General features: G+C 40.1%; 1 protein-coding gene across 1 annotated transcript in view; it reads left to right on the forward strand.

Moving 5' to 3' along the window:
* lrba (LPS-responsive vesicle trafficking, beach and anchor containing) overlaps positions 1-26,334 on the forward strand; it is a 233,103-nt gene that overhangs the window by 105,360 nt on the left and 101,409 nt on the right. Inside the window, exons 36-37 of the mRNA XM_008405468.2 lie at positions 4,173-4,339; positions 23,585-23,709. Coding sequence (XP_008403690.1) covers positions 4,173-4,339; positions 23,585-23,709 — 292 coding nt within the window. The remainder of the gene's footprint in view (positions 1-4,172; positions 4,340-23,584; positions 23,710-26,334) is intronic.

The raw sequence follows: 26,334 nt of genomic DNA on the forward strand, positions 1-26,334 counted from the left end.
GTGCTGCCCGTGATTACAGTGTCGTAAGTCATAATGGTCCCTCTTGCCAGCAAGTTGTGCCCTTGTGGCTGTCTGCTTAGCAAGCTGACAGAGCGTAGTCCCACCACCCGGCCGCTTCTGCTGCAGCTGACTAACATGGACAACTTAAAACCTTTTTTTGTTTTAGATTTTTAGGTTTGGTTTTTAAATATGTGCCGAGAACTTCTAAATATTTTGAGCTTATTAAAAAGTAAATATAAAATTGAATTGCACGTGTAGACTTGTCACGATAACAAATTTTGCTGGACGATAAATTGTCGCAGAAGTTATCGCAATAAACGATAATATTGTTGGTTTGAGACCATTTCCAATGAATATATTGGTAATGGCAGAATAATGCATGAATACCCTGATATTTTAAGATCATTATACTTTAATTTCTGACGAACATTTCTCACTATAACTATAAGACATTTTAGATATCCAAAATAAATAAATTACTGAATTACTTTTTAAGCAGAAACAACATATAAATTTAAACCTCTGAAATTTTTGTAAGCAATATTGTCCCTCAATAAAAGCAGCTGGTTGAGGCCGATGCATTAGACTAAAGATTTTTGTCATCCAGTATTAAAAAAAAAAAAAGGTAAGAAAAACTAAATTATGCAAAAGGAAATTATCTTGCTTGTTTTAGACTTTCTTTTCTCTCATTGCACAAAGACACGGCAGTGAATCTGACAGCAAAATGTTGTTGCTTGGCAACTGGAGTACACAGAAAAAATGCCAAAAAACTATTTGTGACTAAATACTGTACACATATACAAGTGTTAGTCGTGCAGGTAAACTATAAAATAAAATACAAAAAATACCAAAATATTTTGAATAAATATTATATAAATAATATATTGCTAAATGTATATTAAGGCCCCAATAAAATCACTATTGAGCGTAGAGAGTCTGAGCTTGTTTTCATCCATTATGTGACTAATTGGTTTATTACTTATGGCGATTTTCAAACTATTTCTACTTTGCACAGCATTCCAACAATTAAATGTTCAGTTTAAAAGCCCAATCACACAAAAAATATATATTTTACACTGTCTTATTATTTTAGTGAGCCTTTAGTAGAGGAGAACGCAGCATCAAGTATTTTGTATTTTATTACATCTTTTCTATTAACATGACACAATAAGTCCTTCATTAAACCCACATCAACGGAGTGACCCCTGGCAGCAACGCTGACTTGTCCTTTCCACTTACAGAGGAAACCCAGCTTAGCGTTTTAATGGCACTGCTCATACGTTCAGCTCCTCTGGTTGTTGTTTTAGGCCGCCGTCTTCTGGATTTGGTGTTTTTTGTCCCATGGTCGACTCCGGCTTTTGGATATGAGCGAAGCTCATTACGGCGTGGAGGACTTGGCTGTTTGGGCAGGTGATGAAGTGTTTGTTTATGGTTATGAGTTTGAACCCGGCACCGTTGATTAGTGCTGCAGACCTTGCATGTTTCAGGCAGCCACAGATGGAAATGGACTCTGCTTCAGGTCTCCGGGTGAATTTGCATCAGTGTTATGAAACCCGATCAGTTGTAGCTGCGCGTTTTCAGCTGTGTGGTCTGTTGTGATACTGGAATATTTTTTCTGCTGTTCTCAGTCTGGAATTTGATGCACACTCAAGGACCAGTGGCCAAATCTGGCCCACCGTAGCTTTTTGTGTGGCCCTCAAGACTCCAGGTTCCAAATTATATCAGCCAGTCCTCCCAGTTTCCTGTGATTGTTGAAACTCACATATAGATTCCCAGGGTTTTTTTTTGTCTCACTACTCCATAACTGCAGCTTTTCCACAAAAATGGTCAAAAACCATTGGGTTTAATGGACCACTAACTCCCTCCTGTAAGGGGCAGTGTTTTGTACTTTACAACTCCGCTGCCTCGGCCTTATTTAATGTCAAGTTATTGGTTGGTCCGTGATCGATGTGACAATTAACAAAGTAGCATTTAACGTCATACTTAAACGTAAATATTGAAAATATTTCTAAATTAGCTCCAAAGAATTTGTGGCTTTGTTGTTATTGATGCATTCCTGCACCACTAGCCCTTTAAGAACATTCAGGATCTTGTTTTGGCCTAAAACAAAAATGAGTTTGACATCCCCATATTGGAGCAAGAATCAGGTCTCAGATGAAGATATTTAAAGCTTATAGACAGAGCCTGGATACAATCTCAGACATTTTTAATATACATTAGTATATATATATATATATATATATATATATATAAATGCACATCAAAAAGCACAATACATTACTCATATAATTCATAATAACTTAATATGCCCCAAACTATTCTACATAATGTGTGTATATGTTAGTACATTCATTTGAACGTTTGCAATCAGGAATAAACACTCAGATGTTGGTTTTGGTCATTATGGGTAAAGCATTTATAAATGTGTTAATTTCTACGTTAAGTATGAATCGTCCTTAATTAATAATGTCTTATTAATTAACAACTGAGTAAATTAACAACTGAGTAACGGTAGAAAGGCGAAATTAGGAGTAGTTATTATAACGTGCTACTGAAATATCATTGACAGACTTTTCTTCCATTGTCCATCCGTTCCAAGTGATGGTTTGTGGGAGGTTCTTTGTTCTCTAGAATCATCTGCAGTAAACATACACAAAACATCATTATTAACACTGAGTACAATTTAAAAAGTCTGTAATAAATGACAAATATGTAGGAACCCGGCAGCACCAAACACACACAGCCTCATTTTAAAGTTCCAAGCGCTCGCTCCATCGTCTCCCTCCTGTACACTGCTCATTTAGCCGTTTCCCAGTTCATCACGCCGGAAGGTCAGGACCCACTTTAATGTCACGTAAAGAGACATAGATTGATAATTAAAGGCACACAGCCTCTAAAGCAGACCTCTGTAATGTGATTTATGCCTATGGATTTCCTGTCAGATCTGAAATGTTGGCTCTAAAATGGAAGAGAAGGGCCTATTATAAAATGATTTACTGTGTTTTTTTTTTTAAGTATGGGATGGTCTCAGCTGTGCTTCTTCATTCCTAGATGCTGTATTGTTGTCGGGGAAGCAAACATCTTAAAGGGGCAGTGTTTTATAAAATTGACTTTTTCAGCTTTACATCGTGTTACGTTATCCAATCATCAAAAACATACCTGGAGTTATGCTTTGATGTTTTCATGCATGTTTTAAAAGTCCTTTAATTTTCCATGGCAACCAATTCACCCCGCCGCTGCTACTCCCCCACTCAGCTCCTTCAGACTAGCCAGCAGCAATTAGCAAACACCTGGTGGAACTGAACTCATTATAGGAGCTACTTCTCAGTGAAACGCAGGTAAAAACGTTGTTAGGGGTTCATAGAGGAGCCATGTTGTGATGACTTCTTGAAGGTGGAGTTTCAGAAAGAGCAGGAGCTTCTTAAAGAGGCAGAGGCCCAATTTCAAGGTGTTAAATTACAAAGTCAGATTTATTTCGTTATATTTGATATTTAAAGCATTTTTATAACTGAAGGTAACGTAGTTACTTGATTGTGCTATCAGGTGGAACTATGTGCCTGGAAAATACATAATACCGCCCCTTTAAAGTTATTCTGATGAAGGCAGAGACACAAAATAGCACTATTGTAAGGGTTAAATGGCTGTTCAGAGTTTTTTGGTCAGATCTCTCATAAGAAAATGTAAAATGTGAACACAGTATGAATGGGTGCAGCTCTGGGTCAGCCACAAGCACTGCATGAATAGGAGGCTAAAAACTGTTTCTGAAGTAGTTGTGAGTTTGTTTATAAGATAACTATTCATTTCAGGAGGTGTTGCTACAGAGTTCAAAGGCTTGTTCTGATAACATATTCTGACAGAGAAAAATGGCCGCTCTGTGTTCTGTGGTACCGTATGCTGGAGGGCATTAGAAAATGCATGTCCACTGTTATTAATCAACATGACACAAGGGCAGAAATGACCCACACGCTTTCCGTTTATTCAGAAGAGACCCTGCGAGTCTCATATCTCTACTCTGGTCTGCACCTGTGTGTGTGTGTATGCGTGCATGTGTGTGTGTAGCTGCAGATTTTATATTTTAGAATGCTAAAAAGGGGCATTCCTTTGACAAATTTGGGAAAAATATGACTTCATTTGCTCTGATTTTTAATATATTTTTTTCCCTTCCCTTGCAGTCGAACTGCGCCCAGTACGCAGCAGAGAAGCGAGATGAGGAGAAAATGTGCGACCATTTGATCAGAGCCGCTAAATTCCGCGACCACATGACCTCCACTCAGCTCATCCAGAAGATCGTCAACATTTTGACTGACAAACACGGAGCCTGGGGAAGTTCGTCCAGCAGGTAAGGGGAAGTAGGATTTAAAGGACTTGTCTTTTCATTTTCACATCTTTTTTTTTTCAACTCTGTGGGGACCATAGATACACTGATCAAATATTAATATCTGTATCTGTGCTAATATCGAACAAAGTTCTAGATTATTCCTGAAACGCCAAAAGTACACCCAAAGCGATTAATTGTATCAAATTGATTATTGAAATAATCATTAACTAATGTGGTAATCGATTAATCGTTAACTGGATTATACAGACTCAAAATAAGGGCAATTGGTGAAGGAACAACAAACTCAAAGCAGTAACTAAGAAAAAACTGAACAAAAATATGTACAATTTACATTTAAGATGAGGAAAACATTGATCTGTTAATCTGTTCTGCCAAAGCTCTTCAGGTGAAAAAAGTTTAGATTCATGCTGACAAATTCTGCAGTGTCTTTTGCTAATCATTTATTAATCAGCAAATCTAAAAAATAATCACTAGATCAGGTTTATGCTGCATTGATTCAGCAGACAGGCTGAGCTTGTCACATGTTGATGATAGAAGTATTTGTTTCACTGCAGATGAATCCTTTGCTATGAATGATCAGAAGTTCACTAAAGGAATGCTGTCATGGCATTCAAGGCAATAAAATGTTTATCTTCTTACTTGTAAAATTATTTTAATTTGTTTATTTGCATCTATTAATGTTGTACAGAAAGGTCTAAATGAAAAAACTTCAGCATATACCACTTTTCTGTATTTGATTAAGTGATTAATCATCAGAATAATCGATGGCTAAAATAATCTTTAGTTGCAAACCTACATAAAATAAAATAAAAAAAAAATACTGGGAACTTTTAGCACCTTTTAGCAACTTTTAGCACCTAGCACCGGGCGGTGCTAGGTGCTAGGTGTACCGGCACCTAGCACGGTATCCTAAAGGGGTACCGTGCTAGGTACCCCTTTAGTACCCTAAGGTACTAAAGGGGTCTTTAGTATCCTAAAGACCCCTTTAGGATACTAAAGGGGCCTTTAGTATCCTGTTTTACCAGTCAAACTTAAAACTGTTGCTGTGTTTACAAAAGGTTTGTTTGAAATGATGTTTTCTGGCTCTGAGGAGCTAATAGTGACAAAGAAGTATCGTACATAAAGCCTCCTTAAAAATAATTATTTGGGAAACAAACAAAAACTGCACCTGTTTTCATTTCGCTTCATAAAATAAAATCTTCCACTGTTTCCCACATATACCTTCAACAGTCGCAGCGTTTTTTGTTGTTTTTTTTAATAAAAAAACCCCGAAATTATTAAAGGTGAACCAGCTGTCGGCCCGTGCGCCGAATGATGCATTGGCCTGAGAGAGACATGAAAAGCCATGTGAACAAGCCGGGCTCCCATTAAGAACAGAGGGAACCTTATCCTCTGTGTTTGTTTGGCCAAATGGGCAGCAGAATCCAATGCGGCTATTCCCTAATGATGGCTGTTTGTGCAGGTAGTGTGTAATGGCTGAGCTGCAGACGGCTGCTGGCTCATGCTTGTTAGGCCGAGCCGAGTCTCCAGAGACTCGTCTGGCGGGGCTTAGCTTGCCGTCGGAGCAGGAAGGCTATCTGTGACCGCCTTTGCTTTTCTTTTTTTTCTTTTTCTTATTTTTTTTTCCTCCTGTAGCGGTCTGTGGTGAGCTATCCGTCCAGTGCTTTCCTTCCTGACTGGATCTCCCTTTGTCTTTGCTTTCTGTCCGTTTCTTCATGTATGCTCACATAACACGCTTCCATTTAGTATGGATATTGTGTTCTACGAGCTGCCGCTGCCGCCGCGCTATTGATGGCTTTCCTAATGGCTGCCGATAGGTGCAGGGAGCCACTGGCACTGGGCCTCGGAGCGCAGCCCTCTTTTAATAAATCACAATCAGTCCTGTGCCATTACATCAATATTTTTGGTCAATTACTGTGAAGGTCAGGTGGGTGCAGCTTTGCACTATAAAAGCTCGTGGTATGCAGACGCAAGAGAAACATCTGGTTCTGCAAACGCAACAAACACAGAAACTAAGAATGGGGAAACCAGCTCTCCACACCTGAATACCTGCAGGCGTCGCAGGAATTCGCTCTAAAGCAACATCTGCACCTTCAGATCTACACAAAGAAACACACACGGCTTCTTCCCAGCTGTGAAATTGAAAAGCACCACCACACGCAAGGCGACATGATGGTGTCCTTTCGCAGCCGAGGCATAAAGCCTCCCCCTCCTCCGCCTCGTGCCGTGAAAATGTATTCCCCAAAGTTTCCGTTTAATAAAGAATCCGAAAATGAAAATATTATTTTCCTGCTGGCTGATGGGAATTGTTGTTTAGCTCACGGCAGGCATCTAATATCTTCTGACACAGTGTGTGACCTGCCTGAACGCAATTGGTGTGTTCATCATATCCAGCTTAGCGGGGCTTGGTTCTCTGGAGAACAGAGGTGTTTGGTGATTTTTTTCTTTATTTTTTTTGTTCTTCTTTGGACGGCCGTTCGCTGCTTGTCTGCAGTTCTCTTTCTTTATTCTCCTCTGTCACAACAAGCCAGTCATCTTCCTTCCCTTCTTGTCGTTTAGACTTTGCTTCTCTATCTGCTTCTGTTTCATTGTTGGATTTTCCTTATTCCTGTCATTTTGATGCTTTGTTTGTTTTCACTTCTTCCCAAAACGCGGACAGATCCACAACTGAACCAAAGGCATCACTAGCTGCGTTTCCATTGAGCATATAATTGCACAAATTGGAATTGCAAAAATAAATTTGCTTAATGGAAACGAGACAATTTTGAAAAAAAACTTTTTGATAAAACGTCTTTGTGCTAGGATGAAGTTTTTCTGCTGAAATTATTGGCGGAAGGAAGGGTGCTGCCCACCACAAATAATGATTCGGGCAGAACATGGCGCCCTACATAATATAGCATAATTTAACGAAGCTTCAATGCAGATAAATTTTCCTCGAGAAATTGTAATAATCGAGGTTCTCGAATCATTCGAGGAGTTTTCTGACTCTGCAGGCCTGAAGTCGTCGTTTCGCTCCACCTTCTGCTGCTCATCGAGTGGATTTTACTTTTGGCCTGAAAACAAATGCATGCCCCACTTTTTAGATTTTTTTTTTTTGTAATTAATATAACCGTGAATCCTTTTCATTAACAATGCTGCATTAGCACATCGACCATATAAATGTGCAACTTAAATTTGTTTAATGGAAACAGAACCGTTTTGAAAAATACTTGTTATTCAGTAAAAAGTAGGCAGAAGTGTTTTTTTTTGTTTTTTTTCCCCAGCCGAATCAAAATTGGTTTATTTCACAACATTTAAATGAAAACACTCTTTTTACATCAGACAGGTCACATGATCAACAACTGGATGTTGCAACTGCCGCAAATCCTGAAGAAGACAACAGGAAGTAGTCATAGGATGATGATGCAGCACATTTAGCATGTCTGTGTGTAGCACGTGGGATTTTAATTGCTTTTCTTGTTTAACGGAAACGCTGCATTTGCGGAATTGTGGGTGTTTTTTGCATTAGTAGATCATCAAAAAAAGTTTTGCGGACATTTGTAATGAAAACACAACTGCTGTCGCACAAATTCCCGATAAAATAGAAAAATGACAAAAATGAATATAAAGAAACTGCCAGCAAACAACACATGAACAGACACACACTCACGCACACGCGCGCACACACACACACGCACGCACGCAGGCACGCACGCACGCAGGCACGCACGCACGCACACACACACACACACACACACACACACGTAACAACTGACAGATATTTCATTTTCACTCCAACGTTCTCTCCCTTCCTCCCGCTCGGGGCTCTGGTCCTCTGAGGACGCCGCCGGCTGCAGTGTTTATTTGGGTCAGGAATCATCTCATGTACATGACACCTGGACAAAGTTGACAGACAGAGAAAGGAGATGAGGGCAGATGATGGAGCACGCCAACTCGGTCCCAGCAGACACACTCTGCTCTCGTCTTTCTCCCTTCTCTCACATCGCCTCTTTATTGCTTCCTAATGGGGCGGCTAACGTGCCGCAGAAGCCGGCTTTGCATGGAGAAAACGGGGAGTGTGATGTGATGGTAACGGCGGTGTTATTCCTGCAGTAGCTTTACGCATTTATGGAAACATAATTAAGGTTGCAGACACCAGCAGACTCCTTATTTCCAGTTTGTTCCACCTTCTGGTCTCCCTCCGCGCCTCCTTCCTTCCTCGTGTACGCAGCTCATTTTCTGCCGCCGTGCTGCTCTAATGGACACCCTTAGGCTAGAGGCTTCCCAGCCAAGGCACATCCATCTTTTGGCATGTCACACTCCTGCCTGGCAAAAAATCTTTGTGATGTGCACTCCAATTTTTCTTCAGTAAATCAAATCTTCCTTCCTTCAGAGAGACGAATGCGTTCGGGTCGGAGCGTTGCAGAGAAAATCGATGCGGGCAAAATTGAAACAGTATGCCTCCGTATTGATCGACGGGGAGGGATCGAAAAGCAACAGCTTTGTAACTGTTCAGCAGGACAGTCAGCTGACCTGTAATGGACAAACTATTGATATCAGCATTTCTCTTATCTTGTGCTTTGTCACTTTTTTTTTCTTTTTACTAAGAAAAAAGGTTGATGCTTTCTGTTTAGCTAATGATGAAGAATAATGCAACACATATATCTGATAAAAACACTGAGGAGGAATTTTCTCATGCCTTTTCAGTTTCTATTTTAGCAGCGTTGCTCCATATAAAGGGATATTTCTCAAAGAAGATGGTTGCGCAATATGACAGAGTGAGTTGCATTTTGTTTTCAGTTAAATCCATTGAACTCTGCTATTCTGCTAAACAAATTTCTAGGTATGATAAATTATCCTTATAGTGACATTTTATAGCACAGTCTGTTAACTTCAGTTGTAATGAAAATGTAACGTATATCAGATATAAAAAATTGCAATTTAGTGCCTTGATATTGGGCCTTTGTCTCTTTAAGAAGCTCCGACTCTTTCTGGAACTCCGCCTTCAGGAAGTCATCACAGCATGGCTCCTTTATTAACCCAACATTTTTAACATTGTTTTACAGAGAAGTAGCTCCTATATTGTGGAGTTGATGAGCATAGTTACACCAGGTGTTTGCTAATTGCTGCTGGCTAGTCTGAAGGAGCTGAGTGAGGGAGAGCTGCTGGGTGAGGCAGAAGCTTGGAAACTGCAGCTGTGAAGAGGAGCTTCGTCCCCCAGATGTTTTCACAGCTGAGTGGTTGCAATGGGAGAGTAAGGCATTTTCAAACAAGCATGAAAGAATCAAATCAAAACTCCAAGTATGTTTTTGATAAAAAAAATAACAAGATAAAATTAAAAATGTGGATTTTACATAATACCGCTCCTTATAACTGTTTTAACCATTTTACATTTCTTCTGTGTATTTTTCAATCCCTGAAAGACTGAATGAATGGATTTGATAGTTTCAGAGTTATTTTTATTCATAATCAGAATATAAATTGTGGAAACACACCAAACTGACCTTCTATTTCTATTTAACCTGAACAAAAGGGAAGAGTATATAAACAGTTTATAAATGAAAACCAGGAAATTGGTACAGCCCTCTTTAGATCCTGATGTTTTCCTGGTTTCTCTCTCTACTGTTATAACCCACTAATCATTTACATTTTCAGATCTAAACTAAATCCTTCACTTCATTTAGTTAATCTATGCCTGAAAAACACCACCACCCAAAAAGCCAAAGTTAAAGACACAATGTGGGGATTTCTGGCTTCTTTAAATACTTACCTGCTTATACAAACATTTACAGATTGCATTTTTTCTAAGTACCTAGAGCATAAGAAGACAAAAGAGCAGCATTCCCAATGGAGTTTCTTGCCTTTCTATTAAATTTTTAAGTTTTTTTGACGAGCAGAGCCAACATCACACCAGCTGTTCCAGGCAGGAGCTGCTGTAAGACGGGGTTTCTGTTGCAGTTTTGCAAAATATACTAATTTTGAAACATGTTTTTTTTTAATTGTCAGGTTTTTTCGAATTCATTTAGTAATTCCAGTTTACTCAATTTTAGCATCAATAGAAACGCAGCCAGAGATGCCGAGAACAGCCGCATTAAATTCTCTTCACTCCAGTCAGGACCAACCGAGCTAAAGCCCGGCTGATCCCAATCAATAATCGCTTTCTCTGTGCATGTCTGATACAATTGGTGCCCTTGTGGTCACATGAACAAAACCACCCAACAAGTGTTTTAATATTCACTCACTTCTGGTTTCGGCTCAAACCCAAACGACGTCACAGGACCAGGCGTGCTGCAGCGAGGCCGTTTGTGTCACATCGCCTAGTATTTTGCTATATTAATGATTGCATGAGAAGCTCGAGCAGCAAGAATAATTTCCACTTGTATCCTCCTGTTGCGGACTTAAATCAAAATTATGGTGCATAATATTGAAAGTAATGCATGTGCTAAAGTCGTGGTCTGCTCAGTGTCTGCGCTGGGCCCCGTGAGTGTTTTATGGACGCGCTGTACATTACGACTGCGCTGGTACTCTGGACTCGCAGCTGAAAAAGGAAATGGGACTCCAGCACGTCAGCGGAGAATATAACCATAGGAAACAAGAGCATAACAGTTTAGGAAACACGGGCCGTCGGCTGTGCCGTGACACGAGGGGGTGGAGAGGGAGGACGAGAAGAAGAGAGAGGATGGATGACACGCAGCAGGAGAGGGGAAATGATCCGACTCAGAAGTATGAAGACGGGGAAGATGGCACTAACACTTTAGTACAACTACTTTTTTTTTTAGATTAAGTCTATTTTTTGGTAAATTAACCACATTACAAAAAAAATAAAGCAACATAAAATATTACTTCTGTCAGAGAGTTCCACAGAACATTATTTAAAATGGTACAAACTTTTTTTTGTGTGTGTGTTGGCATGTAACCACATTTAATTTTAAAGGGACAGTACTATGAATTTTCCTGGTATGATGTGCTATTTTATGTCACATTCAAGTAACTGTTACCTTTAGTTGTTATAAAAAAATGTTGTAAATATCAAAAGTGACTTTAAACAACTTCATTTAACATCTTGAAATCGGGGCTCTGTCTCTTTAAGAAACTCCTGCTCCTTCTAAAACTCCGCCTTGAGGAAATCATCACAACATGGCTCCTCTATTAACCCTTTAACGATTTTCCCAGCGTTTCACTGAGTAGCTTCTATAATGTTTGCTAATTGCTGCTGGCTAGTCTGAAGGAGCTGAGTTGGGGAGTCACAGAAGAGGGTGGAAGCTTGGAAACTACAGCTCCATGGAGCTTCGTCCTTGAAGGCGGTGCTTGGGTCATCCAGCATTTTTGCACAGCTGAATGGTTGCCACGGGAGACTAAGGGATGTTTTTAATGAGGGAGTAACATTACAGTATGATCCAAAGCTCAAAAAAGTTGATTTTATGCTTTAAACAACAATAATATACTGCTGTTTGAAGCGGAAGTGGATGAACTGTTCATAAAAGTGGAGGGAGTCAGAGATTCCACTGTCACTGAGGACATAGAGGGACAAGAAATGAACTTGCGAGTTTGCATAAACTAGGTCAGATTGTCTGTTGCTTCTAAACCAGATCATCTTCAAAATTAGCTCCATTTTTTTGGTTTTCTTCTAAACACCAGCAGTCTAAACACAAACGCAGGCCGCCGTTCTGAGGCCGGGCAGCTGCGGCCGACTACCAAAAGGTTGTTTCCTCTGGTCCCCTCGCTGGCTACTTGAAAACCATTTAGCCGGAGCTCAAGTTGTGATCATCCATCTGCTTTGATGCAGCCGTAAACACAAACGGAGCATAAATGGGTCCCGGTCCCTTTCCCATCTCACAGACTTCTTCTGCACCAGAGTCCATGAATGGCTTTCATGCACACCCCTCCAGGTCATTCATCATTCACTTTGACGTGCGTCTGGGACTAGAAAAAGTTGTGACTCGAACAAAAAGGATGTTCTTTAAATCTCTGGGGAGACCATCCCAAGTTTGACAGATGTGCGTTCCACGGGTTCCATAAAATAACATGCCACAAGGGCCCCACCATGCGGTCTGGCTCATGGCTATGAATTAGAATATAGCCTCAATGATAACATTTACATCCACTGTATATACAGTACAGTGGCGGGGCCTGCGAGGAATAGCAACAACGTGTCACGGCGAAACATATTAACAGCTGATGATGTCCATATGTTAGCACGGCTAAGTGTTGCAGCATATTCTGAGATTTAAAAAATGACTTTTGGCAGCCAATTTTTAAAATGGCTGTGAAGGGAAAGTGGTTCATTTGAGGTTGGATCTTTCTTTTTTTGTTTTCTTTAATAAGAGGTTGGATCTTTTAATCCTCACAGAAGCAGCGGCTGGTAGGCTTTATTTGATGTATAAATGTAAATTCTTAAGAATAAGACCTGAGTCTGCTGCGCAGATTGGTGTAATAAAAGGCCGAAACATCCATTATTAAAAAAAAATAAACGTGCTGCGACGTAATCCTCCTACTTCCTGTTGTCTTTGTGGTTTGCGACAGTAGTAATATCTGGTTGTTGCTCATGTGACTCGTGATGAGCGAAAAAAAGCGTTTCCATTTCAGTTTTGTAAATTATATCAATTTCCAAACAACTTATCGACAAACAGGAGTTTTTTTTCAAAGTTTCATCAAAACACCTTCATTGGGCTGTATCATGTTTTTTTTGTTGTTGTTTTTTTTAGCTTTACATTATGTTATGATGATCTCAAATCAAAAACATACCTGGAGTGTTGCCTTGACTCTTTCATGCATGTTTGAGAAATCCTTTAATCTCCATGGCAACCAGTCAGCTGCACAGACGCCTTGATGGACCTAGCCCTGCCTTCAAGACGAAGCTCCTCCTCAGAGTTGCAGTTTAAAAGCTGCTGCCTCATAGAGTATCCCTCCTCTGCAACTCCCCCATTTAGCTCCTTCAGACTAGCCAGCAGCAATTAGCAAACACCACCTGGTGGAACTGCACATCTGCTGAGTTCATTACTGGAGGGACTTCTCAGAGAATCGCTGGTAAAATCATTAGAGGGTTAATGGAGGAGCCATGTTGTGATGACTTCCTGAAGGTGGAGTTTCAGACAAAGCAAGAGGATTTTTAAAGAGACAGAGACCCAATTTGAAGGTGTTCAGTTAAAGTATTTTTTTAAAGTCATATCTGATATAGTATTTTTAGAATTATTATAAAAATACTATAGTTACCAAAATACCATAAAGTGCCCACTTTGTGCCTGGAAAATACATAATACTGCCCTTTTAAAGTCCAAATATCACAGTTCATGACAGTTTTGGAGAGGCCTAGTCAAAGCCAAATCAGAGATTCAGGTTGTCAGACTCAGACTAGCTTACTCAGATATATATATATTTTTAAAGATCTGAAACATACATATTTAAAACATCAAGAATGGCATGAATCTCGAAAGGATCGCATTGTTTTCCCAGAACCTCCAGTGTGTTGTAGCTTCGTCTCCTTGCTTCCTGTTATCTATTGGTCCGTTCTCCTTTCCATTACACCTGGAGTCGTAATGGAACATTGGTGATGAAACATGGAAGCACGCCTCTCATCCCAAAAAAAAAAAGAAAAAGACCAATTACACCATCACACCTCTGCGCCTCGCCGCTTCACCGCCAGCCGGGATTCTGCAGCTACTATCAGATTTATGAGTTTCATAATGCCTTAAAGTATATGGCTCGGTGGAACAAGGTCACGATAAAGGGTTGCTGATCAATATCTGAATGAAAAGCCGTTTGGGAAGTTTTTAGAGCTCTTTTTTTTCCTTCTCTTTCTCCTTTCCGCCTGGATGCAATATGTGGCCGGTATCGATTGTTCAGGGCCAGTAGTTAGTCAAAGGCTATCTCCTTTGACTAACCCCTTTGCAGCATGTCAGCGCCCCCCCCTCTCCTTCCTCTTGATAGATTGGTATGCTTCCAGCCACTGTAATTACACCATGAGACCAGCAGGTCATTTATTTTGCTACTTTCAACATTACAGGGGGGAAAAAAAAGAAAAGAGAAAAAGGGGGTGTGGAGGGAAACACCTTTATCTTTAGAACCCAGCACTTTGTTCTGCAGCTAATGCAGAAAAGTCCACACAGAAAAGTCACATGCGTAGCATTGTGATGATCGCCTTTTAGTCGTTCATCTTCAGCCTGTGTTCTGGATTTGCTTTAGATGGACCCGTCTGTGTGTTTGGGTTCAGGTTCAGCTCCAAGTGTAGAAAGCCGGATCAGAAGAAGTTCAAGTTTAGCCTTAAAAACAGTTGCCAAATAAAATCGAATTCCCCCCGCCCCGCCTCGCCCCTACCTTTTTTTTTCTTTTGAAAAACCCCCCCCCAAAATTTAAACTGCTAAACAAGTTCAATTCACTAGATTATTTAAATTTAAATTTAGTCAATATTCTTACTGAGTGTTATCGTCAGGCACTTTACATTTAGCTTGGATGAGTTTATTATAGCATCCAACTTTCCATTGAACCTCAGGGCTTTAGGGGGATCTTTTTAACATTCCTCCATGTTTGGTTTGAAAACTGGGATCTCAGACAGAAACATTCTTCCCCTCTACCCAATCTTATCTGACCTTGAGCACCGCTTACCTTTCCAGCCGTAGTTTGTGGAAGCATAGTGTAGTGGTTCTAGATTTGTCACAGGATTCAAGATCAGCACTGAAAGCTAGAGGTCAGAGGAATATTGCAATGGGCCAGTAATGGCAGAATTATGCAACCCCGGTCCGGCGGATGGCCTCATTACCTCACCGCGCCGGTGATGAATGGTCTCACATGCGCATTGTCAAAATCACAGGAAAAATGTGTCTTCATCAAAAATACAAATGGCGTTCGTCGGCCGGCGTGGTGGAAATCTGTCAACGACGCTTCGCTTTCCCCTGGAATGAAAACCGTCCGACGCAACATCTATCCCCTCCCTCTCCATATAATCAGATATAATTACTGTTTAATGGTCTGCTTTTGTTGTAAGATCTACACTCTGTATAATCATCGCTAATTGGAAACTTCATGCGAAGGTAATTAGGCCTTTGATGGGCGTTATTTCATTTGGGAGCGCAACTCTGTGGGAGGACCCGGGTCTGAACCAGCTGCCGAGGAGGCAGAGGGGCAGTGTGAAACTTTCTCTGTTTTTAACTTCTGTTGTTTTCTGAGAAATGTTAATAAATTTGATTTAATTGGAAATTGTAGGTAGCTGGGTTCCTATTGACTTTATGTTGCGCAAATTGAAATTCTGAAAATAAATGTGCTTAATGGAAGCGTGGCGATTTCTGAAAAACTTGCATTATTTGACAAGAAGGTTTTGTGCTAGGACGATGTAAATGTGTATTCCAACGGAAGCGTTCTTTTCACACTCACACAAGTCATGCGATCAACAGGATGTTACGACAACAGGAAGCGGTAGGAGGATGACGTCGAGGCATGTTTTTTAATAAGCTTATTTTTGTGATTTTAACTGCATATTTTAATTGAATATAATCACTGCAACTTCAAGTAAACTTGGAGTTATTCAAAGTAGAGCAGCTCGTTGCCGTTACTCTACAACAGTTAGAACTGACATGTCAGGATGACTTTCCGTTGAAGATGGATTAAGCTTCTCAACACTTGTTTTTCAGAAACACTGTTTAAACTTGAGCACCTGCAATTTTATTTCAAAAATATATCGTTTTGTCAAACACACATTTTCATTTTACTAGGCACGCTACCAAGAAGAGATGGATTTTACCAGAAGTTAGAAGTAAGGAACAGAAAAGAACCGAGTTGTTCTGTGGTATGCATCTCTGGAAATGAATGCCAACTGTTGTATTTAATAACAATATAAAAATACAATATAAAGATGTAATGAAATGATCTGTGGTCATCTGCTAGACTGAGCAGATGACCACAGCAAAATTATAATTTTTTTTCATTATTAGTGGAATATCAAAAAGGTTTTGCGCACATTTGCCATGGAAATGCAGCGAGTGAACATGTTGCATGTCCAGCTTTAGGCATCCTTGTTTTTAAACGGAGTCCCTAAAAACAGAGTGCCTCTATCAGTGATTTTCATGCAGTGCTGCTATCATTTTATTAAATATTGTATCTACCTTTGCTTTTAGGTCGAAAATGAGAAATAGACTCATTAAATAAGTTGTTCCTCTGATTAACAGAGAGGACGCGGGGGCTAAGATGGAAATGTTTCCACGTCCATGACCCCGGGATCACCTCGGCTGAATCTTGTAAACAACATTAGCCGAGGTGAATTAACTCATGTAGATGGGCTCCTGCTCACCTCGTTGGAGTAGGAAGGATAGGCATTAGCGCACACGCAGAAAATCACCCCCCCCCTGCACAACTTAATCACACCGAAGCGTTTCATCGGGACGGTTGTTTGGTCCCGTTTTCATTTTAATTTGAGCCCAGAGATCAGACTGGAGCCATCACTGCCACGGTTTTGACAAAGAGCCAGCGCTCTGGCTTCCCGGCTCCTCAACATGACAAATCCCCGGTCGGCCACTGCTCTCGTTTCTTCTAAACACATGGTTTATGCAAATCAAAGCAAAATTATCTTTGGGGGGTTGGTGGGAGATATAGCGGCAATGTTTGAGCGATTTGAGGGCTGCCAGTAGAAACTGGCATTAATATCAAATAAGCAGGAAGGTAAAAATCTCCGGTGCATATGCAGTGCTCAATGACTGTGCCCAAATTAATTTAGCAGAAAGGTTATGAATGGCTGTTTGTGCCAAAGTGCAGCCGCTTATGGTGATATATGAAAGCCTATCTGCTTTGCATGTCCTGTTCGGCATGATAAAGGTCATGTTATCACGTACTCGCCGGCAACGCTGCTGAAACAGAATCAGCCATAACTTTAGAACCGTGCAATTCTGAGGATCCCTCTGTTGCCAAGGCGACCAATCAAATCATGTCCCTGAAGCTCCGGTACCGAGCCGTTTGCAACAGAACCCTTCAGCTTGTTGAATGAACTGTGCTGTTTTTGTACTTCTCACTTGTCATGGATTAAAAACTCTTATGTACTGCTTACAGATACTGAAGTGAAACAACTTTCTAGAATAAGGACAATAAAAAAATAAATAAAAAAAAGAAAAAAGTTACAACTGTGATAAGATAAGATTCTTATAAATAAAAGAAGTTAAAACAGCTGTTCAGCTTGTCAGGTTGAAACGGTTTACTGGACAATAAATTGTCCCAGAATTTATCGCGATAAACAATAATGTTGTTCTGAGACTTTTAAGTAATATAATGGCATAATAATGCAGTGTCAGAGATCAATAAAGTTTAATTTCTAATGATCATTTAACACTGGAACTGAAAGACATTTTAAATATCCAAAATAAGTGAACAAAGTTATCCTTAAAAAAACCAAAGTACCAGGCTGAAGACATTTGTCTTCCAGTTTTTGGTAGAAAGAGAGAAAAATAATAGACCACACACATTTTGAGCTGCTTTTAATTTATAGTGATTGATTGATTGATTGATTGATTATTGCGACAGACCTAAGCTGCTGACCTTCATTTGACTCTTGAACACTTGATGGTTGAACTCATCCCCTTCGCTCCATCATACCTGACGGTGGGAGTGAGCCGTATTATCCAACATGGTGCTCTTCATTATGATTTAATCAATTCAAAAGACATTGTCATAAAATGATCGACCAAAGTTATTTCACTTTTTTTAATTTCTGGGGAAGAGAATAGAGCTAATAATGCTCTTGGTGACCTTCTGAACAAATAGTTTTTGTTCTGTTTTTCTTGAAACGTCATGAACTTTGACCTTCATAACGGTGGTCTGTAGAGTCTAATATGTAGCTGACCTTATGCAATAAGTGTTTTTCACTATTAACAGCAAATCCATTTGACCAGATGGGACGATGCATGATATTGGGTTGATGAGGACAATATGGCCTTTCAGGAATATTTTCAAAAACATTTTTTGTTCTCTGATATTGAGAAAAGGTTTCACAAACCAAAGGTTGATGTGTAACTGATCAGTTATCAGTTCAGCTCATCTAATTCTGTTGTCTATAGCAGCGAAACGCTCATGTTTTGTGATTTCTTTAATCTTAAGCTGGGTTTTAAAGAACCAATCTAAGTATTTTTGTCTAAATATATTGTAGTTTTAGAACTGGAGAAAAACGCAGTGCAGACTCCCTGGAAACCTGTGAAACGGCTCTTTAGTTTTGCACTGATAGAACGTTAGCCAGTGTTTCAATAATCACGATTCTTTAGAATCATCTTCTTAATTTTGTCCATTTTCTTTAACAGAAAACTGGCGTAGTGACCCACCTCACAAGGCTTCTCTGTCTACACTCATGCAGCAGGTCTTGTTTTTTGTTGAAATATATATATTCTTTGTCGTCATTCATTCTACTAATTAAATGCGACCGCAGTCAGACTTCGAATTATGACCACAAAGCGAAGAAGAGTGTTGACTTCGATCCTCTGGAATGTAGTCTCACAAATCAGCAGGCACTGCCCGTTACCTAGCAACCCCAGCGGCACTCCAACACAATTGCTCAGCTGGTTTTGCCACTGTGCAATGGCTGCTGGAAAAGACAAGTGTTTTGTTGTTGACTTATTATCCAGAAATCACTTGCTGCATTCCTGTTGGTTGTACAGGAGGCTCCACTTCTGCTTGTCAAAAGATGTTCCATTTTATGTGCGAGTGTAAACTTTGAGTTGGGAGGAGGGGGCGTGGCCAGCAGCAACTTATTTGGATTTAAAGTGACATGACGCCCTAAAAACAGCTCATTCTGAAAGGAGCTTAAAATCTCTTTATCAAAGAATGAATTTGTGCAAAAAATGTGATGGATATATTTTGTATGGTTCAGGGACACATAGTAGGCCACCTTTAAAAGTAAAAACCTGCTTTTATCAACAGCCCCTCCTTTTTACCAGACACTATTTATGACCCAACTAATTACTAATTACACAAGTGGCTGGCGTGAGCTGGAACACAAACGCCGGCCCCTTTTGTTATTTTAATAGTTGTTATTTTGAAGAATAGTGCGTCTATAAATTGTACTCAGGAAGCCTTGGGCTCTGAATAATTTATTATCTTTGTGGAAACACACTGGGTGTGCAGGGCGGGGGGTTGTGGAGCGCTGGCCGTTCTTTTTTTTTTTTTTTTTTTTTTTTTTTTTTTTTTTTTAACGGCGGTCTCCTCTCATCGGGGGGGGATTGATGAGCGGATATCTCTCGCTGTCGTCCACCTCTGCTGGCACCTCATCATTAGGACTTCCTCTGTCGCCTGGTCACAGCCAGCTGGATGAATAAAGCTGGCAGAGGTGATACCCCCCCAACCCCACACCTCCTCCAACTCCCATCACCCCCTGCAACTAATTACTCCACCCTGATGGATTAATGTGCATTGTGCGAGTCGGACGTTTCCCCACCTCGTGCGAGGCGAGGTGAGCGCCGCCTCAGTTCGGAGCCACTCTGTGCTCGGCCTCAATAATTATTTTCATAGATGAATACCAACGGTGGGCAGGATGATGAATTGGCTGTTTGCGTTCTGAGACTATCGCAGACGAACACGGAACACGGTCTTTGTCACCGAGCAGAAATCTGGTCCTGCACACACCTCTGCACTCCCTCAACCTGCCTGTGTGCATCATTCCACTTAACATACAAGCTTTTCTTTTTCATTTTGGGTCCTCCATTTTGTTTACATTTTGATTAATCAGGCAGACAGGTTTAGAATATTTTCATTTTCTTGCATAAAGCTGCTCTTGGTTTGATCGTTTTGTAGCTGCGTTTCCATTACTTGTGTGCTCACATCTTTTTCTGTGTTCTGCTAATGTTGGGAAAACACAATTTTATGTTTCCGTTGAATAAGAAATTAAATTAAAATCATATGTGAATTAGCTCGTTCATGTGATAAGCAGTTAAAACTCATGCCGGCATAGGATGTAAACAGTTTCATGAAATAATTTATCCATGACCCTACCGCTCATCATCTGTCAGCCAATCAGAGGAGATGTTGGCGTCTTATTCAGGCGTTTGGAGCGACAAGCCCCGCCTACCTGGGAGCGGCTAAGTGTGGCCATTTTGGGGAAATTGGTTGGCTATTTTTCAGAAGAGCCACAGATTCAACACGTTGGAATGACTCGCAACTTTTTATGAACTGTGTGAAGCTGTGACAGCTCTGGTGGAGCCAGCTGCAGATTGTCTGAATACAGCAAAAACAAACCATTATTCTACTACTACTTCCTGTTGTCTTCTTCAACGATCCACCATTAGGGACATCAGGTTGTTCATCATAGTACTACACAGTGGCGCAGTTGGTAGAGCTGTTGCCTTGCAGCAAGAAGGTTCTGAGTTCAATTCCAAGCCTGCGGTCTTTCTGCATGGAGTTTACATGTTCTTCCTGTGCATGCGTGGGTTCTCTCTGGGTACTCCGGCTTCCTCCCACAGTCCAAAAACATGACTGTAAAGTTTATTGGGCTCTCCAAATTCTCCCTAGGTGTGAGTGTGTGTGTGTGCATGGTTGTGTGTCCTGTCTGTCTCTCTGTGTTGCCCTGCGACAGACTGGTGACCTGTCCCGCCTCTCGCCCGGAACGTTAGCTGGAGATAGGCACCAGCAACCCTCACGATCCCTCTAGGGTTAAGGGTGTACAGAAAATGGATGGATGGTTGTTCATCGTGTGACTTGAGTGATGCGAGAAAAAAAATTCTGTTGCAGTTTTGTGAAATCCTTCAATATGGCTGAAAAAGCACCTCATCAAACACAGGGTTTATCGACATTGCCATATTTTTATGAATCTTTTCTTTCGGAATTTCTGCAAACTTCTGCTGCAGTTTGTCGTCTAAGACACAGTGCTGACATTTTGAACCTGAATAGTTTTCCTTCTTAAATTACTGACTTTTGTTGCTGTGTATTATTATTAATTTGTCACACTGTTGCTTACAGGGAGGAAAGAGCTGCATGCTTCCTTGTACTGCAATGGAAACAGTAAATGTCCTGTACTTGTAAAACATTTTATCAAGTCAGAGGACTCCAAAGCACATTACACAGCATTTACACACTAATGGTGGTTAACTGCTCTAGATGTGTTGTCATTGAACATATAATTACACAATTCAACGTTTTGAAAATAAATGGAAACATCAAAAAGAAAAAGTTTTGGCTGAAGTTTTTTTTTTTTTTGGGGGCTGTATCATAATTGGTTTATTTCACAAAACTGTAATGGAAACACTTTTTCTTGCCTCACAAGAGTCACATGATCAACAACCAGATGTTACTAATGGCAACATCTGGGACTGTCAGCTCTAACTGCTAATTTTTGTTTTGTTTTGATGCCTTAAACTGTGTCCTAAAATATTCAAGAAATTAGTGATACATTTTTTTGTGGAAATGTAGCATAACTACAAATAAAATAAATGTTAATTATGCTCAAACTTGGCCTCAGACGTCCCTCGTGGCTGTAACACATCATGCCTCTGATAACTAAACGACCAGATTGAACCTGTCCTATTGAGAAAATGAATAGTTCACATCTTCTTGCTTCCCTAAATGGAACAGAAGTTTTACAAATCATCCTCATATTGAAATTACATCTGAGGCCCGATATTCAGCACTCAATACAGTGAAGCTCAGATCGTTTTATTTTTCTGATTTCACAGAAAGTTTTAAATATACGTATAAACCCTTCTCATTCTTCCTCTTTCCTCTGCTCCTCTTGGGGGTCGCCATGGTGAATCATCCTGTCTCCTCCTCACCAGATTCTTTGCATTTTCAAATGTTGCACTAAACTCCTCCATGACCTCCTTCACTACAGGAATGTTCTTCTTTCTGGTTGACGTCTTAATTACCTAAAAGAATCTCAGGCATTAGCAGGTGTTGGTGAAGTCACAAAGACCAATGAAAGCCTTGCCCGATTCATAATGAAATTCAATACTTGAGGGAAAAACTATGTTTGTTTTTCTTGGAACACAAATATGTATTTTTATTTCTAATGTAGCAAGTATTGAAGTGCATCACTTTGCATGTTTAATATTTAAATGTACTTGCTACAGATATTTGATACTTTAAGAGAACTTGGAGTAAGACTTTGAACATAATCGTTGTTTAGCAGAAGTCTGTCCCAGTTACTTCTCTGCTCAGCTCCTTCAGACTTGCCAGCCGCAATTAGCAAACACCTGGTGGAACTGAGCATCTGCTGAGCTCATTATAGGAGCTACTGCTCAGTGCAACGCTGGCAAAAATGTTGTTAAAGGGTTAATAGAGGAGCCGTGTTGTGATGACTTCCTGGAGGCGGAGTTTCAGAAAGAGTCAGAGGCCCAATTTCAAGCCTTTAAGCTACAAAGTCAAATTTGTTAAGTCATATTTGATATATGTAGCATTTTGTTAACAACTGAAGGCAACATAGTATCACTTTAATGCGTAATCAAGTAACTAAGTAGCTGGAAAACACGTAATATTTCCCCTTTAACAAATACACAGCTGAACAGGCTGGGAGACTTGAATATTCTTCCTTCCTAACCTTGACCGTGTCATTTGGTTAAAGTTTGTGGGGGAAAAAATAAATTTAAAAAAATTCTACATCAAAGTTTAATCATATTTTGTCAGTTGTTGAAAGTGTAATGAATATCATTTTCACCTTTCAAAATAGAAAAGTGACAAGAATGCTTGTACAATCAACAAGTCAACGGTTCCCCCTTCCAGAGAGCCTTTTCCTGCTGACTAACTCTGGTTAAAAAGGGAGATCTAAGCTACAAATTAAAATTGTGCCCACAGACATTGATTAATATTAGTAGCTCTAGCCGACCCCCCCCTCTTTTCCTCCATGTCGGTAATGGCCTTCTCCTGCCTGCCGGCCATGAATCCTGACAAGAAGTGTCCTGCTGGGCCCGAAATGAGCCCAGAATGGAAGCGTGTGCCACAAACGCGTGTGGGAAATGACCATGGTGTCTTGTGTTCACTCAGCTGTGATGGTGCCCACTCACTCAGTCCGTCTCCTCGGAAACAGCCGGAGGGTGGAAGATGGGGAGGGAGGGGGGACACCTTTACCTCAGAGATGGAAATGGAGTCATTGTCAAAAGCAAAGGGCTGCAATGACTCGCCATCCCAGCATGCACAGGGTGAATGCTTTTGAAGACAGAATCCTGAGAGTTGTGAGGAAAAAAAAAAGGGGGGGGGGGAGTCCAAACACAATGCAGGCTTTATGCATGCCTGTTCCGACCAAGTGCTAATGCCGGGCCCGCTATACCATGCTGGCTGGTAATTGTTAACACATGTGCAACCTCTGTCTCGCTGCAGCCGGCCGAGGGAGTTCTGGCGCCTGGACTACTGGGAGGACGATTTAAGGAGACGACGGCGCTTCATCAGGAACCCGTTTGGATCCAGTCACTCGGAAGCGGCGCTCAAAGCGGCCGCCGAACACGGTCAGTCCAGCTCCTCTACGTCTGAATTTACTGTGCGCTCTTTTTTTTTTTTTTTTTTTTCCTCCCTTCTACCACATCGCAACGAGGTACAAGCTAATAAAGATTAGTCCCTCTTGTTGCAATAAAAGATTTATTGTTCCACAACACACAGTAAAACACCCACATTTGAATTTCACATAAATTAAGCCTACTCTCGAGTTCGCCTAATTCACTGGATTATGAATCATCGGGTGTTGGAAAGGAAGAAGTTTGTTTATCCGCTTGCTGCGGCCGTGTAGTGGCGGCTGATACTGGTGGTTAGTAGAAATCTCTCTCCCTGCTCTGTTTATTTCCCGTCTAAATAAAGGTCATATTGGGACTTCCCCCCTTTCCGTCGTCGGACTCGTCACGTTAGCCTGGAGCAAACCTCCATGTTTAGCGGCAGCATTTTTAAAGAGGTGTGAAAGCTCTTAAAACAATTTGATCTTTTATTTATTTATTTTTTTCTGTAGCATTAACTTGCACAGAAAAGCTGAGAAAATCTCACCTTTGGTTTTGGCCGCATTTATTTAGGTGGAAAAACATCCACGACCAAGAAGCAACTCCCACGATAATGTTGCCCCCAACAACCCAACACAGCGTTTGTGTTTTCCTTTTTATTGTGGTTCTGATGCGACATGGAGGCTAATGTTTTTTTTTAGCCACTGTTCAACACGGGAAAGACTAGAGAAGATAAAGTTTAGGTTTTTTGTAGAACCAAACCTAGTTACCTCAGTTTTGCTGGGGTTAAGATGCACTGCAAAAACATAAAATCTTACCAAGTATGTTTGCTCTAGTTTCTAGTGCAAATATCTGAGGTACTTGTAAGTTAGACAAAACCTTTCAGCAAGAGTTAGGAACTTGTTTTGACTTATTCCTTATTATTGATTAAATTGGTCCAGTTCCATTGGTAAATATTTCACTGAAAAATGTTATGAAGTGAAACTAGTGTTTTTCATCAATACTAAGTAATTATTGTTTTAAAACAAGCTTTTATTTGTTGCTGAAAAGTCATTTGGAAGTTTGTTTTGTCTTATTTCAAGATATTTGTTCTTGAAACTAGACCACCATTGTTTGGTAAGATTTTGTTTTTACAGTGTAAAGAAAGAAAACACAAAAAAAGACACACTACGAGGAATTGTGTGTTTAGAACAATTTGTTCCCACTGGCTTTCTAGACAAATAGATCCAGTATCATTAGCGTATGCAAAGGGGAAGAGAAGTTTCAGAAACTTTCAGTTTAGCTGGGTCAGTTTAGAAACGTTCCAAACTGAAAATTTCACATGAACGTTGTGGGAACTGATGTGGATTTTCTTGGGAATTAACTTGAAATTGAGGGTCTTTAAAAAAACAAAAAGAAAAAAAAAGTGATATCTAAATATCAGATTTAGATATGAGATATCACTATCATTTTGTCACAAAATGAATGTGTGATATTTTGAATACATTTCATGTGTTTACCTAATAATGTCATTAAATCTTACTTTACTGCATATAATCCACACTGCGTGCGTGTGTGTGTGTGCGTGGGTGTGTGTGTGTGCGTGGGTGTGTGTGTGTGCGGGGGTGCGTGGGTGTGTGTGTGTGTGGGTGTGTGTGTGTGTGTGTGTATTTTGGTCAGTGTTGTGTTCTGGACTCAGAGATGTGGTGTCAGTAGTCCATGGTTGTAGAAATCATTTGTTTCTGTGATGGAGGAATATCCAGCGCGTGTTGGGGGCGTGGCCTCAGCGCCCCGCAGGAAGCAGTGTGTTATGTTTGTGTGACTGAGGAGCAGCACATATATACTCCAGTGTACTTGCACAAACCAAACACTGGTTGTAGTCAAGAATAAACTTGTTTTTTTTTCTTCTCATCTTTATTCAACATTTGTGTCTAAGGCCATTCTTATGTAAGTAAAGATTCCTGCATCCAACTTTTAAAATTCCCAGATTGTTTTTTTTTATTTTTAATGAATGTGAAGATCTGGTGGAGTTTTCAAGTTTTGTTTTTCCTAAACGCATTAAGTTCCAAACATGCCTCATATACACAAACCTTTGTTTTAACTTTCTGCTCCAAAACAAAGGCTACATTTAACTTCCTGTTAAATGCAGTTTGGCAGAACAGTATTGTAGCATGTTTTGAATATTAAAGTAAGAATTGTAATAAAACAAAGTTTACTTTTTGTTTACAATGAGATTAAGATAGAAATGGAAAGTGGGGAACTTTAGGTGTGGCAGCAGCAAAGTGGCAGGTAAACAAGGCAAATAAACACGAGTATTAAATATAACTAAAACAAAAGAACATACTGACAACATAAAATACTGTTCAATTATTAGAAATAGCGCATTGCGATCATTTAAGTAAATAATGTGCATCAGAGGTGGGCGGATTGATCCATTGGTATCAGATCAGTATTGGTGTGATAAGATTGATACTTCAGTTTGAGATTCCTCCTTAAAAATGTATTTTTTTTGTATTTTCATTTTTTGAGTATACCTTGAAAAATGTTCTTTATGCTTGTTCTCAAATTATATGTTTGTATTTAGGAAAAATGCATACATTTTATTATTCTATTCCATGTTAATGTATTTTGTTGACACTTATAGATGCAACCCTATGATTTAACAAA

This window comes from Poecilia reticulata, linkage group LG1 (genome assembly GCF_000633615.1).
Source record: "Poecilia reticulata strain Guanapo linkage group LG1, Guppy_female_1.0+MT, whole genome shotgun sequence".
In the NCBI taxonomy this organism is placed as follows: domain Eukaryota; kingdom Metazoa; phylum Chordata; class Actinopteri; order Cyprinodontiformes; family Poeciliidae; genus Poecilia; species Poecilia reticulata.